Consider the following 18,194-nt stretch of genomic DNA (forward strand, 5'->3'; position numbering starts at 1 on the left):
CGGCGCAAGGGCCGCCGGGAACACGAGGGGGGCGGGGCAAGGGAGCCCCGTGGGCGTGCCCGGAGCCCGGGTGGGGACTGAGCGGGCCCTGCACCACTAATCCCCAGGCTTGGCTCGCGGCCGGCGCGCTCTGGCTGGCTGGAGCGGCGGCCTCTTCCGCGTGGCCCGGAAGGACACTAGGCGGAAGGCGGGAGAGGGAAGCCGCCGGCCGCGGAGGAAGCCCGAGGGGGCGGATGCGTGCGGACCGGACGCCCGTAGACCAGTGAGCCTCCAGACGCCGGCTTTACGCTCACCCGCAGCCTCTCCCTTCGGGCTTTCCGTGAGCCTTCGGGAGCGAGTGCGCCTGCGCGCCGTCCTCTCCGCGTGCCTCGCTGCTGACCTCAACGCCGGCCGGCGGCCCGACGGTTCCTGTGGCGCTTCCCGCCCGGCTTCTAGGCTCGGCAGCGCACGGGCTGGCGGCATGTCGCGGCGGCGGCACAGCGACGAGAACGATGGTGAGTGCCCTCGGCCGGCCGCCGAGGACTCGTCCAGTGGAGCTGAGTTGGGCTTAATTGGTCTTTGGGTCTGTGGGAAGGGACTGGAAGCCCGTCCCCCTGTGCGCATTCCGGGGGCCTTGGAGGGAAGGGTGTGCACCGCGCGGCTGAGCCTGGGCGGCCTCGGACAGCTATGCCAACTCCCCGCCCCGTGGGGAAAGGAGGCCTGGCAAGTCCCTGAACAGATCCTTGGTCTCTAAGGACTCCTGGATCTGGCCGTGCGCCGAGGATCAGGAAGTGCACCCGTGCCTGGGCTGCCGCGCCTCTTATGGCCAGTGTCGGGGACCCAAAGACCCAGTGCTTGTTTTAAACCCTCAAAGCTGCACGTGAAACAGGTTCACGAAGACTTCACCGAAAGAAAAGGAACAAAACCTTGACCGAGATCTGATGAAGTGCATGCAGTCCCAACTCCACACCTGTTAGTCATGTGATTTGCCCTCTTTTAAACTTAAGGGAGAAAATTTTGTCTGTTTTCCACACCCAACAGATCACTAGTAAACGAACCCATGTAGTTACATTAGATTAGTCTTAAGCATGTTTTTCCCGTGTAAGAAAGAGTGCAGGAAAACTAACAGAAGACCAGAGGTTCTCAGGACCATTTGGAATGGTTGTGTTTATGAAGGTCATGATGTTGTAATCGTAAAATTAAGAATAATTTTGCTAGTTTAAACAGAGAAAATGCTTGCTTTATGTAAAGCATTAAAACCAGTGGAGAACACACAGCCATATACAAAGGAGTGAAAGTAAAGAGTAATTCTTTTTAGTGTTTTTTCCTTAAAGAGAGTGTATCAAAATAGTTGAAGCAAGATTTGGGAGCCAGAGCATTTAGGTCAAAGGCAGACCCTGCTATTTATCTACTTTGTGATCTTGCCCAGATTGTATAACTTCCTTAAACTTTAGTCTGTAATACAGAAGTAATGATATTTATCTCTTCTGATTTTGTGAGGGTTAAATGAAATAATACATGTACCCATGTACCCAAGCTATTTATTATCTGTTAATGCTTCAGAAGTGATAAAAACTCTAGCAGATACAGTAAGAGAAAAAAACAGAATTGAAATTTTAAATTGAATGTGTTCTCCACTAACATTTTTCTCTCCTGAACTGTGGAGGCAGTTAGGGATAGAGGCAGAATCACATGTATTTAGTTTTAGCACTGAAACACCAGATTTCTGCAAGGGCAGGACTTGAGAGAATATTCTAGCCCAGCCTTTCTTATCAGACACCCAATTATCAGTGCTCTTACAGCAGCAAGAGCAAGTCCAGGGCTTTCTCCATTGTATAAGTGTAATTGATCCTTTGAATTTTAAGATGAGGCTTCTTTTACAAGGTACAGAAAATATAGTTTGTGTATGCTATGTATTTGCCTAATCAAAAACTTATCTGTTTGAAGTAATCTCTTGTGTTTTAGAGAAATTTTAGCCCTTTCTTCCCCCTTTTCTTTGCTTATTTGATGTTTTCTTTTCTCGATCCATTATGTCCATCTCACTTGTAGGGCATTCCTAAAGGGAGGGAAGATGTCACCAGAGGGTAATCTGGAAATCGGAATGTGAATATGTGGAAAATAATTTGCTTTGGTTAGTAGGAGGCTTGCAGGGGTTTTTACTCCAGCTGGAAGCTAAATCATTATTCATTTTGATCATATAGGATCTTCCAAGTAAATAAGACAAAGACATGTAAAGAAGGTCATTATTATAGAGGTCTATAACCTTCCTTAAACAAAGGTTATTATGTTGAATAGTTTAGTAGTGGAGAGGCAGTTAGTAAGTTCCTCTTAATAATATGCTAAATCTAGGATTTTTGTAAATTGCCATAATTTGTATAATGATCCACTATGGTTTACCCTAACAGTGATCTGAATCAAATATATTGGAAGCTTTTCTTAAATTTACTTTGGCATCTACTAATTTGTTTTTAAATAAGAAGGAAGTTTAACTATTATAGAATGCTTTTAAAAGTAGGGTAGGAATTACTTCAATCAGAATTAAATGGATGTATCTGAGCATTGTTGGACTCTTACCAGCTCTTAACAGTCACTGACCACTCTGACTTTCCACATACTTGACTATGTACAGTAAGCCAATGCATCTACAGGTTTTGCATCTGGATTCAATCAGCCATGGTTGAGAGATATTTTGGGAAAAAACTGTATTAGTAATGAATGTGTATTCTCTTTTCCTTGTCATTGTTTCTTAAATAATACAGTATAATAACTGTTTACATAGCATTTACATTGTATTAAGTATTAATCTAGAGATAATTTAAAGTATGTTGTATAGGTTATATGCAAATACCATACCATTTTTTAATGAGAAACTTGAGCATCCTCAAATTTTGGTCTGTGGGAGGGGGAGTGATATCCTGGAACAGGAACACCTTGGATGGACTGTATTGTCAGTCAGTTTAGGACTTGCCAGGTAAGTCTCAACTACTCGTAATACAGTGGTAGACAATATAAAGCTGGATCTTCCCTTTTAGTATGGAGAGACAAAAACAAGTATGTATTATAATATGGTCACTTTATTGAGGATGGCATCTGATCAAGTACCTGCAGGATATATGGGAGAAAGCCATATGCTCTGGGAAAAAGCAGTGGTCCAAACAAAGGGAACTCTTCAGTTCAAAGACCTTAAGTCTAGGACATTCCTGTCATGTTCACCAAATAGCAGAATGGCCAGTGTTGCTAGAATGGAGTGAATGAGGTGGACTTTACAAGAGATAAGAGCAGAGAAATAGCAGAGCGTCAAAACCCTTTCAGACCTTATGGGACAATTGTAAAATATTTCTTTGTTGAAACTAGCTTATCATGGAGACAGGTTGAGACCACTATAATAATGAAGTTCATGTAGTAATTTATAGACAAGGAAAGGGATATCCTAAATGAAATAATACATATAGATATTAGTCCAGTGCTAAATCTAACTCATTCCTTAAATTCCTTATAAATGTCTCTGAAGCTTTTCAGTTACTGTAGAATGTGCATTTAATAGGTATTAAGTGCATTTGTTTTGTTTTGTTTTGAATGGATTTAGAGTGTTCAAAATTTGCCAAAAAAACCATTGGACCTAGAGTTAGACAGTTACTGATTTTTTTTTTTACTTAATTATGAAAGAAAAAATGAATAGAGTGAAGAAGTTGTTATTCTGAGGAAGAATATACTTTGTTACAGAATTGCTGGTTATCTCTGTACAAAACCTGCAGGGTCAAAATATATTGCTTACTAATTTTTAAAAATTTACTTTATTTTACAAGGTTTCCACTTTGTGGGTTCAAAATTTTTTGTAGCACATGTAATTCTAATAAGAATGTGGAAGTAGTACAATGTATTCATATAAGATTAGGATGGAGAAGCTGTCTGTGATTATAGCTCATAGATAGAGTGCTTGCCAAGCTTGTATGGGTTTGATCCCCAGCACCCCTCAACACCCACCCCCCAAAGGTAGAAGTAGTGATAAATAAAACAGGATTGCCTACTAGTTTATTTGGGCAAAATTTATTTCGTGGGTTTTAATAAAGAACAGTTTTTCATTTCTATGCTAGCCAAGTCCATCCAAGTGAAGTAGCAGTATATAACTTTAACATACATTATAAGGTTTTTATGTAGTGATGTTTTACTATAAAATCTGTTTTTTTGCTTTGGAGCTACCGTAGACATGTTTTCTTGAGGGTACATGAAAAAAAAATCAGCTAATTGCCCAAATGGTATTTTTAATTAAGGTACTTCTCTGCTCTCACCCAGGTTTTGTTCTGAATTCAGTATCTGGTCTATAAATTCAAATTGTTTGTAGGCCCCCCTCCTTCACCATATTCTCTGAAAAATCAGATCAAAGTGGGATGTCTCTTTCCTCTGTACCTTCTGCCTCCTCCCATTCTCCAGTTAACTCTTAACCTTTATTTAGCTGAAATGAAAAGATTTGTAGTTGAGAGAGATTACTATGCACCTGCATTTTCTCGTTGTTCCTCACAATTTTTCCTTCTCTCCCTTTAGCATTTTTTTCCCCTTGTCAAGCATATAAGAGGGCCTGGGAAGTTTGGTTTAAAGAAAGATATGACTCCAAACTGGACAAGCCAGGCAGATAGTTAAGTTAGGAAGGCTGTGGAGATGGGATAAAATGTTTGCAAATTAAATGGGCCAGAAAGAAGGGAACAGTGTGGTTAAGGTTTAAAAACTAACAATAAAAAACAACTGTTCTCATTTAGCTGGTTTACAGCATCTGCATTCCTTCAACTTCACTGAAGAATCCTACTAGTAAATTCTGCTTTCTAGAACAGAGTTTTTCAACATCAGCACTATTGACATTTGGGGCGGGATTGTTTGTTGTTTGGCGATGTCCTCTGCAGTGTGGAATGTTTAGCAGCATCCCTAGCCTCCAACCACGGATACCAGTTGGATTCTACCAGCTGTGAAAACTAAGAATCTCTCTGGAGATTACTACCCAACTGAGAAGCACTGCTCCAGAAGGAGGCTGTTTTAACATCCTGACTGACAGTTTGTGCAAACATTGCGTCAAATAGGCAATTTTTTTTCCTAGTGAATGAATCTTGGGGAAAAAAGACCTGTTCGTTTTTTAGGTAGTCAGCTTTTAATAGATGTTTTAATGTTTACTTAAGAGTCAGAGTCTCTGATCCCTCTGTGCCATACAAGTGAACAATATTACACAGGCAGATATCTCCAGGAATACCTCTCAGCTATCCCTCTATATCCATGTTATATTTTTTGTGGCATTATTCCTTGAAAATTATATTCAGTGATTAATCAAACCATATCATAATGGAAATTAAGAAAATAGGAAGTCAAAACACTGTATGTACCCTTTTATAATACATCCCTCTAGCTATCAGGACAGTAGTAGATTTCATTTAAATTAAGTTCGTATGGTATCTGAAGATTATTTCAGTCATTGAAGAGACTTTTAACATCCCAAACAGAATATTTAAGGGCTGTGTTTTATGAGAAGCACCATATATTTTCAACCAAATATTCCAGAGGCAAGTGAGGATTATAAACTCTATAAGAATAGTTCAATTCTATTAGATGTTCAGGTATGAAGAAAATCAAAATTATACATATATGTAAATGTATATATGCATAATATACATTTACATACATATAAAATTTGTACACATATATATAAGTCTTCTATGTAACCCAGTATCCAACTGTAAGTGTTCATTATTAAGACAAATTACCAGCACAGTTACAGACTGTTTCCTTGTCCTTATGCTGTCCTAATAAAGAAATTGCTGGAAGTTAAAAATTAACTTTAAATTTAAAATTGACTAGTCAACGTTGTTTAGCAACAAAATTATGTTTCATACACAATGGTATTATTTTAATTTTTTAAGTCTTAATGTATTTCACAAAAGGATTCAGATGCCTCTCTTGATTTCAAAGAAAATGGTAAGAAATCACTAGCAACAAAGGTAAATCTGAACAATAGTCTGCTCAGAGCTTGAAGTTGATTTGTAGCACAGCTTCATTAGGTTAGAATTCTTCAGCAATAAACAGGACAGATGGTTAGTAATGATTTCACCTTAGTATATCAGATCTTTGAATGATAAAGTTTTAAAGAAATCTTAAATTTTTATCTTCTCTTTCCCCAACTTTATACCACAGTTTTCTTTATTTTATTTTTTGTAGTTGTTTATTTTATTTGTTTATTTTTATGTGGTGCTAAGGATTGAACTCAGTGCCTCACACATGCCAGGCAAGTGCTCTGCCATGGGCTACAGCCCCAGCCCCCACAGCTTTCTTCTTTTAACCAAAAATTTCCAAAGCATTAATCCTAGTTTTCACCTTTACAGTTTATGTAATAATTAATTTACATTATTAGATTAACAATACTACTCTACTTGTGCTAGGAATAAACAACTGAGGATCAGTAAACAAGGTAAATAACTAAAGTTGAAAGAATGGAAATAGCAGTACTTGAGCATTCTGACTACTAGTATAGCATGTTGTTGATGCCATTCTAGCCCGTACACAGAAATGGACATGGCTACTGCGTTGTGTAGTTCCATGGATGCTTTTTATACAACTTAGCATAAATACTGCCTCCTGGAGTTATGATTTATGGTGGCCCTAGGGATGGGGACTCTTGCTTAATGTGGCATAGTTAGAAATGGAGATCAGATAAGAACTTGAACTCCAGGTCAAAACAAAAGTAGAGTCTGGTATAAGAGATTAAAGACTAAAAATATGAAATGAAATTTGTGATAGCAGATTCATCATGTAATGTTAAATATTTTTATGTTGCTGAAATAGGTGGACAGCCACACAAAAGGAGAAAGACTTCTGATGCAAATGAAACTGAAGATCATTTGGAATCTTTAATATGCAAAGTAGGAGAAAAGGTATGCACCATGATAGGCACAGGCTACAGTGGGTTTGGGTTCCTGGTTGTGCTTTGATTAATTTCTGCAACTGAAAACTGGAAGATCTTAAGTTTTAGGCAAGTCTTGTATTGCCATGCCTCTGTATCCCAAAATGAATGCATATTGAAACTCATGGGATGCAGATTATTTTGATTTTTTGGTAATTAGTGATTTTCATGGATAGTCCTTAGAAGGGACCTAGCAAGTAGTTTTCTCACTTTATAAATGACCTAAATTAGACCTGGATCCTTAATGATACTAATTTCCTAAAGTCACACAATGAATTAGTAAGATGGAATAGAGCTTATGGTATTCTCCATTTCTATTACTTACTCTCCTTAGACTGCATATTTTAAAATTTTCATTCATTCTTTTTGTGGATTTCTAAAGACAAATAACTACCTGAATTGATTTATAGTCATCTAGAAAATTTTTATTTTAATTCACTCATTGGTGAGTAGTTGATAGATACTTAATGTGATGTCCTCTACAGAGTGCCTGCTCTTTGGAGAGCAACCTAGAAGGCTTGGCTGGTGTTTTGGAAGCTGATCTTCCTAACTACAAGAGCAAGATCTTAAGGCTTCTTTGTACAGTGTATGTATGCAAAAGATTTATGAATCCAGGTGATAATGTATTATCTACTCTTAAATGCTTTGGGAAATGTTCAAAAGATGTGTTTATATTCCATATATCATTGGCTTTCTGTTGGGAAATTTGTACAAATGAAATTACCTCGGGCCTTTGAACTCTTTTTTAAGGGATAAATAGAACTGAGATTGAGCATTTTCCTTATGCTTTGTTACTTAGAACTTTAGAATCATTAATTGACTTCCATTAATAAAGTAAATGCTTCCTCATTCAGAGACTATTTTTTAAAAGCATATGTATATGTGTATAAAACAGAATTTAGCTTATGTTTTTTTAAAATCAGAAGTACCAAACAATTTTGAGAACAAGTAATAGCCCTTTATGGAAGACTGAAAATGCTTTTTTGAAGCTATTAACAAGCATAATCTTTCTCTGAATTAGGTTATTTCGGTTATTTTAAAATATTCTTAAATGCTAACAACTCATTTTTTAAATTTAAAAATTATATATAGAGTGAAACTATCAGTGGTTTTCATTTAAACCTCTTAGTTAAAGTATAGTTAGATTTTTACTTTTTTAAATAGAATCCATTTAATATTTGGGAAGACATATTCTTAGATTAAAAAACTATTAAGAAGATCATTTTGCTACAGTTATCCATAAGATAACCTTCTGTTTTGAAATTACTTTTACAGAGACAAATAGCATTTATTTTTTAAACTCTGTTGGAATTCATGTTTAAGTCTGAGCTGGTATTGCTTGGCAGTGTTATTTTTTAATTTTGGCTTTGAGAGGTCTTCGGGGAGCATGGCTTACTGTCAACACAAGTATTTTCTTAAGACCTAAATTGTCTCTAATATTCTGGCTAGTACCTTAGGAAAACATAAAAGTATATCAGAATCTTTTCTCTGCTGAACCATCATGAGTTTTACTTGCTTCTCTTTTGAGTTATTTTCTAAAGACTGCCAAACTTAGGAAGCAGCGTTTGCTTTTCTTAATCCTTTTTTAAAATTATGATCCTTTTCGCTACTTTATCGAATTAACTTTAATGAAAGCAACATACTTGGAGTAAGTAACTGAGATGTAACAAAATTTTAACTATATTAGTTTACCATGTTAAGAATTCTACAGTTTAACTGATAGGAACTTAGTTGAAATTCATTTAATTTTTTTGTTTTTTTAAATAAGCGAAGAATTTTAGTCCCATGACATTTGGTTAGCTAACTTTAGAAACTCAGAATGCTTTGTTCCCTTAATGATTCTGTATTAAAGAAACTTGATTCATCCGGCATTTTCATGATACTTTACCATGGAAACCATTTTATGTGGAATTGCTATTCGATTCCACTAAACACATTTGAAGAGAAACTGGTCTAGTATTTTTATTTCAGGGTGATAATTTCACAGTGAAACTGTTCTGCCGTGTGTGTGTGTGTGTGTGTGTATTTGTGTGTTTTTTTATTGGAGTTGGGACCCAAGCCCTTGCACATGCTAGCAGTTGTCTGCCTCTGAGCTACAGTCCCAGCATGTTTTACTTTCTTAATTCTTGGATTAACTAGAATCAGAAAAAAAAATTGTTGGGCCACATATGCAACTCTTCTCAATGACTTGTATGACAGTTCTGAAGTTGGTTTAAAAACATAGTTAAAAATCTCATTCCTAAGTTAATGGGATGATAAAAGGTTTATATGAAATTCAACAACTTAACAATGCCATTGTTTGGGGTCTTCTTGTTGTACGGGTTCTCAAATCAGTGCACGTCTGTTACCTGAGAAGCTGACAATTTATACAACATTAGTTGGACTGCTAAATGCCAGGAATTACAACTTTGGAGGAGAATTTGTAGAAGCCATGATTCGTCAACTTAAAGAATCATTGAAAGCAAACAATTATAATGAAGCTGTATATTTGGTAAGTTATTACTTTGTACATTATGACTTAGTGTCAGAATGGAAGGAAGGGGTGAGCTATAACCAATTTATCCTTTCTCTTGAGATACAGGACCCTATTCACCCCATTGGCTGCTCTTTTGAAACCATTCTCATTAAAGGTACTACAGAACACAGTACCCAATCTAGCAGCATATTTTTATTTACTCTGATTCCATGGTGACCTTCCTGCAGCATGATCATTTTCCTTTGTCCCTTAATTTTTTTGTGTTTCTAAGGATTCTGACCTCACTTTCCTTTCAACTTTGTTTCCTGAATCATTCTTATTCACTCTTAGAGCTTTATAAACCAAATTAATTTTGACAGTACCCCCAGAAATGAACCGTATCTTTAACTTCACCATTTCTTCTGAATTCCAGACCTCTGTCCCAAATTTTATCTGTATAGCCTTTAAGATAACTTTACCTGCAATTCCTTAAATTAATGTATTGTTTACACCCCATTTCCTTCTTTCCTCTCCCAACTCACAGTGGCCACTGTCTGCTGGGAAACTCTTCTGGAAAACTAATTATTAATTTTTTTCTTCCCTTGCCTTGTTACAGTAAGTATTTCTAAGCCCTGCCAATTCTGCCTCCTAAAATGATCTGAAATCCATCCCTTTTTTGTCTCTAGGGCCTTCTGTCATATTTCATGCCTTCATGCTCTTAATAGCCTCTTAACTGAAGTTTTTGCATCTAAATTTTTTGCCTTTGAGTTTACTTTCTATGCTTGCACCAAAGTCATCTTTCTATAACTAGGCTTTGCTTATCTTAATCACTAGCTAAAACTTCATTTTCTACCTGTGGTCTACAGTAGGTACTGTGCACAAAATTATTCATTGGTTGAAGGAAGGAAATATTAGAACTCGTGTTAATCTTTAATAGGAATGGAATTAAGCCCTCCTAATACTTAGAACAGATTGTCAATGATCATAAATAAATATGCATGTTGGAGATCAAAATCTTGTACTGGGCACATAATCAAAAACCCTTGACTGAGCACAATGGTGCACTCCTTGAATCTCAGCAATTCAAGAGGCTAAGGCAGGAGGATCACAAATGCAAGACCAGCCTCAGCAATTTAGCAAGGCCCTTAATGGCTTAGACCCTGTCTCAAAATAAAAAGGGCTGGGGATATAGCTCAGTGGTAGAGTATCCCTGGGTTTAATTTTCAGTACAAAAACCAAAGCAAAACCTTAGACATCCATCAGTGTAAGATTAAACTTCAGGGGCTGGGGATGTGGCTCAAGCGGTAGCGCGCTCGCCTGGCATGCGTGCAGCCCGGGTTCGATCCTCAGCACCACATACCAACAAAGATGTTGTGTCCGCCGAGAACTAAAAAATAAATATTAAAAAAATTCTCTCTCTGTCTCTCTCCGCTCTCTCACTCTCTCTAAAAAAAAAAAAAAAAAAAAAAAGATTAAACTTCATATTCTTTAACCTGATCTTTTATGATTGCCTCAGTTTGTTTCTCTCTCCTTAACTCCCATATCCTCTCCATATTTATCAAAATTACTTGCAGATCCCTGGGCACACCTTGTTTTTAAACTCACTGCCTGGAATTCCCTCCTTGCATACCACTAGAATAGTACATCCTTTACAATGTAGCACAACTATTACCTCCTTTATGGTGCCTTTCCCTGCTCCTTTTATTGATGTTCCTAAGGTACTTTTAAATTTACCTTTTAGTCTAAGAGTCACCTCTGTGTTAAGATTGTGCTTGTATCAGTAGACTGAGTCCCTTATAACAGAATCTTTAATAGTATTTAAGAGTAGCACACAAGGATACCCAATAAATATTTTTAATAATTTCCACTTCCATAGTTCAATGAAAATTGTTCATAGCCAAACAGAAAAGGAAATTTTGTAGGTTAAAGTAGCTAGAATATTTTACAGTCTGGGTTCTTAATGTAATAGCATGGAAACCTATAAATTCAGATTCCTGTCCATCATGGTCTCTTTGTTACAACTCTTCAACTCTGCTATTTTAACACACAAGCAACCCGTCAATAAATAACTGAATGAACTTGACCATGTTCCAATAAAAGTTCATTTATGGGTAATGAAATTTGAATTTCATATAATTTGTGTCTACACACACACACATCCCAGTATTAAAAATCTAAAAGCCTTTTTGGTTCCCAGGCTCTGCAAAAACAGGTAGTAGGCTAAATTTAGCTCTTGGGGTATAGTTTTTCAAACTGGGTTTTAGACTATACAAGATTGCTTATTTTGTAATTATTATGAAGGACATTGAAATTTAATAGCAGAAATTGTTTGCCCCAACAGGTCCGTTTTTTGTCTGATCTTGTGAATTGTCATGTGATTGCTGCCCCATCAATGGTTGCCATGTTTGAAAACTTTGTAAGTGTAACTCAGGAAGAAGATGTACCTCAGGTAAGAACAACACATATGCTGAATCTTGTCCCTATAGTACTATGTTATGAATTTTTTCACTTGTAACCCTTTGGCAATAAATAAAAGGTAATGACAGAAGATGATCACACTATAAATGCTTAATCAAAAGGTAAGTCACCTGACATACTGATGGGTGCCCTTGACATTTGTATGTTAATTCAAATTATTCTGTCTACTAAGATTAGAATATCTGGAAATGCTCTGATTGAGCCAAATGTCTTATTTAAACTCTGTTAAATAACTTCTATAGGAATTCATTTTAAAATAAATAAGATATGAATGAAAATTTACTAGCACATATTTAAACTTACCTTTCTAAAAATTCTTTAGGTGCGACGGGATTGGTATGTGTATGCATTTCTGTCATCTTTGCCCTGGGTTGGAAAGGAGTTGTACGAAAAGAAAGATGCAGAGATGGACCGCATCTTTGCCAACACTGAAAGCTATCTTAAGTAAGGGCATAGCTCATAGTACTCTTTGCTATTTAGATAAAGGATATCTTACTAATATAATAAATGTATGATATTTTATATTAGGAATACCAATTGAGTTTCATCTCTTAAGAAAGCTACGAGTTTCTGAAGGCATTCTCTAGGTAATCTCACTACTATTGTAAAACTCAGACCTCAAAATAAGCAAATAAGTTTGCATACTCTACCAGTGCAAAAGAGTTGCTTATTAAAAAGCTGCTTTTATAAATGGTTGTAAAAGGTATAAACACTCTAGTAAAATAGTTGCTCAAATGTTAGTGTGCATAAGAGTTACTTAAAATTCTCAGACCCTAACTCTCAGACCTAGTGAATTGTGTTATTTAGGAGAGAGGTTTGGGCATCTGTATTACAAATATATTCTGCAAACAGAAAACTGCTGCCCTAACACATATTTATTTCATAAAAGTTAATCCTAAACCAAGTCCTTGAAACAGCAGTTCTCTAATCTTCCACCCAGCTTACATTTCTTCAGCAATATGACATTTTAATTTCAATAGTCCCATCTTTCTACTGCCTAACCCTCCCAAGTCATTATAAATGTCTTGGTTTATCTTGTTAGCTATAATATTAATAATAGATAGGCCTTATTAATAAACTTTGGTTTAATTAACCAACAGCATGATATTGGTTATCTCTTAAAGTGTTCACAAATTAATTTTGTTGTATGATTTTCTGCCTATTAATAGATACTTCTTTGGATACTGTGTTAATATTTGTTTTATTGGTTACAAATAAAGTTAAAAGAAGTCTAAAAGAATCTCTTACGTATGCATATGTAAATCTCTTTCCTCATTTTTATACAGATAGTCCAGTAGATACATGTGTTCTTCACTTGCTTTTTTTCCTTAATATAATATGGATTTGTTGTGTAAAAGTATATAGCTCTACCTCATTCTCTTTAACAGCTGTATATTATTCCACTGTTTTAAGGTACCATGATTTCTTTTAACCAGTTCCTTGTTGGTGGACATTCAAGTTATTTCCAGTCTTTCATTATTATAAATAATATGTCATTGAATCTTCTTGTATATATGTCTTTGTGTACATGTACATTTATGGGGAATGTGAATTCTTAGAAATGGCAATGTTGGGTTGAAGGTTGTGAACAATTTAAATTTTTATTGATTCAGTAAAATTGCCTTCCAAAGAGATTATATTCTTCCAAAGAGAATGTACTAATTAACCTCTCTGCCACCAATGTTTGAGATTGTAAATTTATCTGGTATCTTGATGATTATGCCACATTATAAGATAATATTGATGTATGTTTGCTGATCTGATAGATAAAAATGTTATTTAAATGCTTTAATTTGTGTTTTATTGATCATGAAAACCACTGAGTGTTTTTTCCTATTTTGAAAGCCTAAATATAGACTTTCATTTTTATCATTAGGAGACGCCAAAAGACTCATGTACCCATGTTACAGGTTTGGACTGCTGATAAACCACATCCCCAAGAAGAGGTAAATTGATTTCAGTCTCTAGTGATAACAAACAGCTCTTTGGTAGATTCTCATCTCTATAGTGGACTTAAAATAATTTCATTTGTATACCATAGCTAGTTTTCCACATTCCATGGCAGATATTCAGTTCCTCATATCACTAGCCATAGAAACGATATTTAATAAATGTTAGCATGTATTTGAAACATTCCCTTGTTCTGTGAGATTCTAGCTATCACAGAGTCATACATACATCTACATATATATGACATAATAACATTTTATACAAGTAAAAACAAAAACTTTGTGCCATTGTTTTGTACCATACATAATTATAAGTAAGCTTACTTTTGTGTTCTTTATGTTAGAGGATGGTGATTTTTTTATTTTGTCTAGTCAAAATGTTATTTATATTAATTATTAAAAATTAATCTGTCTTTAGTATTTAGATTGCCTGTGGGCCCAGATTCAGAAATTGAAAAAGGATTGCTGGCAGGAACGGCACATCCTAAGACCTTATCTTGCCTTTGATAGCATCCTCTGTGAAGCACTACAGCACAACCTGCCTCCTTTTACACCACCACCTCACACAGAGGATTCAGTGTACCCAATGCCAAGGGTCATCTTCAGAATGTTTGATTACACAGATGATCCTGAGGTATGTGACCAGTTAAAAATCCTAGAAAGGAGGATGTGAAGGGGATGCGTTGCATTCTACTTGTAGTTTAATCCTGTTTTACTTATGCCTGAGATACCTTTCCAGTAATTTTTATCTATTAGAATTGGTGACAATGCAGGTAAATTTTAATTTCATAAATGATAATCACCTCATTCTATAAGAAATTATATTTAGCATATATAAGTAGATTAGAGGGACAGCATAGTGTGCAATTTAAGAGGGTAGTTTGAAGGCCAGATTAGATTGCATTTTAATCCTATTTAATCCAGATACTATTTTGTAATCTTGGTTGAATTATTTAGTCGCTCTGTGCCTCAATTTCTCTAAAGGAATAATAAATGTATTTATCTCTTAACGTTGTTTGGATTAAGTTATTAACATGTAAAATGTGACATGATGACCTCAATAATTATAGCTATTATTCTTAATAAGGTTTCTTCAAGAAAAATACCTACTTTTAGAGATTGTCCCTATCTATATGTATCTCAGCTTGCCTTAAGTTAATCATTGTGTAATTATTAAAAATAAGTACTAAAAAAAGAAAGCCCAAAGATTAGTATAAACTGATATATTAATCATCTTTTTTTGTTGCTGTGACCAGAATACCCAAAAAGAACAACTTGGAGGAGGAAAAGTTTATTTTGGCTCACAGTTTCAAAGGCTTAGTCCATGGTCAGTCAGTTCCGTTTCTCTGGGCTCAGGGTGAGACAGAAAATTATGGTGGAAGGGCATGACAGAGGGAAGCTGCTCAGGACATGGTGCAGGGGAAGAGACCTGCAGGGAAGAAGAACCCTTCAGGACAAGCTCTCAGTGACCCACCTCCTGCAGCCACTGTGAATTTGTTTACAGTTACTACCTAGTCATTCCATTCAAACTGTCTGATGGGGTTACAGCTCTCAAAATCAAATCACTTCATCTCTGAACATACTTGTGTTAGCATAGGAGCTTTAGGGGGACACCTCATATCCAAACCATGACAGCTGACTTCATCATTCTTACCATATTCTTTATTATGAAGTTAAGTTGTTGGCAACCATTATACAGTAAGAGTTTGGAAAATGTATAATTTTGATGTTAATATTTGATTTAAAAATGTGTATTTTTAGCTGTGCATTTAATTATTTTGTATCTTTGCACTCATGTTGCTATTTTAGAGTCAGGAAGCAAGCACAGTGATTACTGGATTTGTTCTGAAGAGAAACTTGTCTGGCTAAAGTACCATACTTCTTGTTAGTGTATCCCTGTAAGCATGGATCAGTTTCTGATACTCAGCACAGATGACACTTTGGGATAGACAATTTTTTTATTGTGTGGGGCTGTGCTGTGTATTGTAAGATGCTAAGCAGCATCCTTGGTCTTTACCTTCTAGATGCCAGTTGGCAAGTAATTAATTTCGTATACAAAATTATCAACTGCTGTCGGCTTTGCTATATTCTGTACGTAATTAAACATTTTAGTCATAACTAAATTATGGTCTAATTAGGTATATCTAACTGAATGTCCAGTTTAATTTAAGACTGCCAAAGTCTTTGTAATTAGGTATTTATGCACTGGAAACTAGAAAGTAGCCACAAAATTTGTTTCTCCGGTGGTGGTTATATGTAATTGGTATTGCCTCTGCAAATGTGCTTACCTGTTTTCTTCCAGAAGAATATAAATATACAAAATACACGTTCCTCTAAAAAGAAGATTGGATTACTTTTTTGTTGTGGCCTTTAAACAGTATTTATTAAAAGATTTTAGGCATTACAGAGATTAAAGCAAAATCCCAAAATCATCATTAAGAAGTCTATTGTATACTCTTTGAACCTGTTTGCTGTGCATATACGTACCAAAATGTTGAACAATGTCATTTTGGCAGTATTTTTAAACTTGTTGTAAACAATATATTGATATCTTTCAATGCATATGTCATTTTTATGTCTGGTGTTTGAATGGAATTTTCTTTTAAGGCTTAAAATATAAATCAGACTTTCCAGGGCTAGTATTATGTAAAAGTTACATTTTATAAAATAATTGGTATGTAAAATGGACACTGATGGCATCTGATGGTATCAGATGTAGAAAGACACTACAGTTGACACTAATTTCATTGTAGGTATATGAACAAAACAATGAAATTTTCTGAAATACAGAACTTTGACACTTCTTAATTGTTATCCCTACCATATAGCATAGTGCCTGGAATATAGTAAATCCTCAAATATTTATTGAATAAATGAAAGAAATCTGTTTTCTAGGTCTGTATGTGTGTATATTTGGGTTTTTTTGCAGGGTCCTGTTATGCCAGGAAGTCATTCAGTGGAGAGATTTGTTATAGAAGAGAATCTTCACTGTATCATTAAGTCCCACTGGAAGGAAAGGAAGACTTGGTAAAAATTTTCTTTGTGGTATTTTCAGAGGGGGGACAGCAATTTTGATGGTTTAGTAAGAGCAAAATGTATGTTAAGAGTATACAACAATCAGTTCATTTATTCTCCTGATGAATCTTGCTGAAATCAGTCTCCACAAACACTTGATTGACTTTCTCAAGTCTCTTTGCCTTCGAAATAGTACTTTGTTGGGTGCTTTATAATAATGTGCCCATGGTGCCAGTTTTTTATTTTTTTTAAGAGAAAGAGAAATAAGAGAGAATTTTTATAATATTTATTTTTTAGTTTTTGGTGGATACAACATCTTTATTTTATTTGTATGTGGTGCTGAGGATCGAACCCAGCGCCCTGCGAATGCCAGGCAAGTGCATTACTGCTTGAGTCACATCCCCAGCCTGATGCCAGTTTTTTATTGTGGATATTTGCCATACAATATGGAGAACTTGAACTAATCTATTAAATTAGTAAACTGTTAAATTAGTAGACCTGAATATGCTTCCTTAGTATTATTACTTAAGATTCCTTTTTCTTATGGTAGACAAAATAACTTATGCCATGATTAAGTAATCAAAATCCAGAACATTTCAGAAAAGATTTCCTTCATATCTAAGCACACTTCTTTGGAAATGGCTTGTTTGATTTCTTACCTATCTTTGTTTACTTATTAAGCTTAAATTGTACTTTCTATAGTGCTGCACAACTCGTGAGCTATCCAGGGAAGAACAAGATCCCCTTGAATTACCACATAGTAGAGGTATGCATTCCACATGGCGTTTGTTTCTCAATTTTAGTCTTTCTGTTGACTTTAAAGTATAATATACTCTTGGCTTATTTTTTTTTTCTTGCTACTTGTCAGGCACTGAAAATTAACAGAGGAGCGAGAAAATTGCTGTCAGTTTTGGTGCTCTGTTAGCCAAGTTAGTAAAGAGAAAAGAGGAGGTTGAGACCAGTAGCCAAATGGAATTTTGAGTTGCCTATAAATTATTTATATAGTATGCCTTCATTCATGGATAGTTATCATGGATAATGTAAGTTACCTCTAGCCCTGTCAGTACATTGTCCACTTAATAGATGTAAAGTGGCTTACATACTTTAAAATACTGTATCACTCTAGGCAGATAGCGTATCTTTAACTGTGTTTATCTGACCTCTTAATCAGCATAAACCTGACTAGTACATTATTTCCTGTAATACAGTTAGGGATGAATCCTTATTCTTTATTCTTAGAAATCAAAAGAAAGTTTGGAATTTGGAGGAATAGAAATGCTTTGGACCCCACATTAATTCAGACAAGAGGATGGTGCTGATAGTCCAGATCCTTAAAAGAGACCATGTCCTGATAGTTTCCACTTGACACAAGTCATACTGT

The 18,194-nt window shown here is 35.7% G+C and overlaps 1 protein-coding gene across 3 annotated transcripts in view; it reads left to right on the plus strand.

Annotated features, from left to right (window-relative positions):
* Positions 1-172: 172 nt before the first annotated feature.
* Ncbp1 (nuclear cap binding protein subunit 1) overlaps positions 173-18,194 on the plus strand; it is a 34,868-nt gene continuing 16,846 nt past the window's right edge. The window contains exons 1-10 of one of the 3 annotated variants that reach the window (XM_026414852.2): positions 173-494; positions 6,799-6,887; positions 7,402-7,502; positions 9,251-9,407; positions 11,713-11,820; positions 12,172-12,293; positions 13,726-13,795; positions 14,217-14,432; positions 16,728-16,825; positions 17,516-17,579. In XM_026414852.2, the coding sequence (XP_026270637.1) occupies positions 461-494; positions 6,799-6,887; positions 7,402-7,502; positions 9,251-9,407; positions 11,713-11,820; positions 12,172-12,293; positions 13,726-13,795; positions 14,217-14,432; positions 16,728-16,825; positions 17,516-17,579 (1,059 nt within the window). In that variant the 5' untranslated portion in view covers positions 173-460. Of the gene's footprint in view, positions 495-6,798; positions 6,888-7,401; positions 7,532-9,250; positions 9,408-11,712; positions 11,821-12,171; positions 12,294-13,725; positions 13,796-14,216; positions 14,433-16,727; positions 16,826-17,515; positions 17,580-18,194 lie in introns of those variants that run through there. The other 2 variants (XM_026414860.2, XM_026414869.2) reach the window with 2 other exon arrangements.

The sequence above is a fragment of the Urocitellus parryii genome, chromosome 4 (assembly GCF_045843805.1).
Source record: "Urocitellus parryii isolate mUroPar1 chromosome 4, mUroPar1.hap1, whole genome shotgun sequence".
Classification (NCBI taxonomy): Eukaryota; Metazoa; Chordata; class Mammalia; order Rodentia; family Sciuridae; genus Urocitellus; species Urocitellus parryii.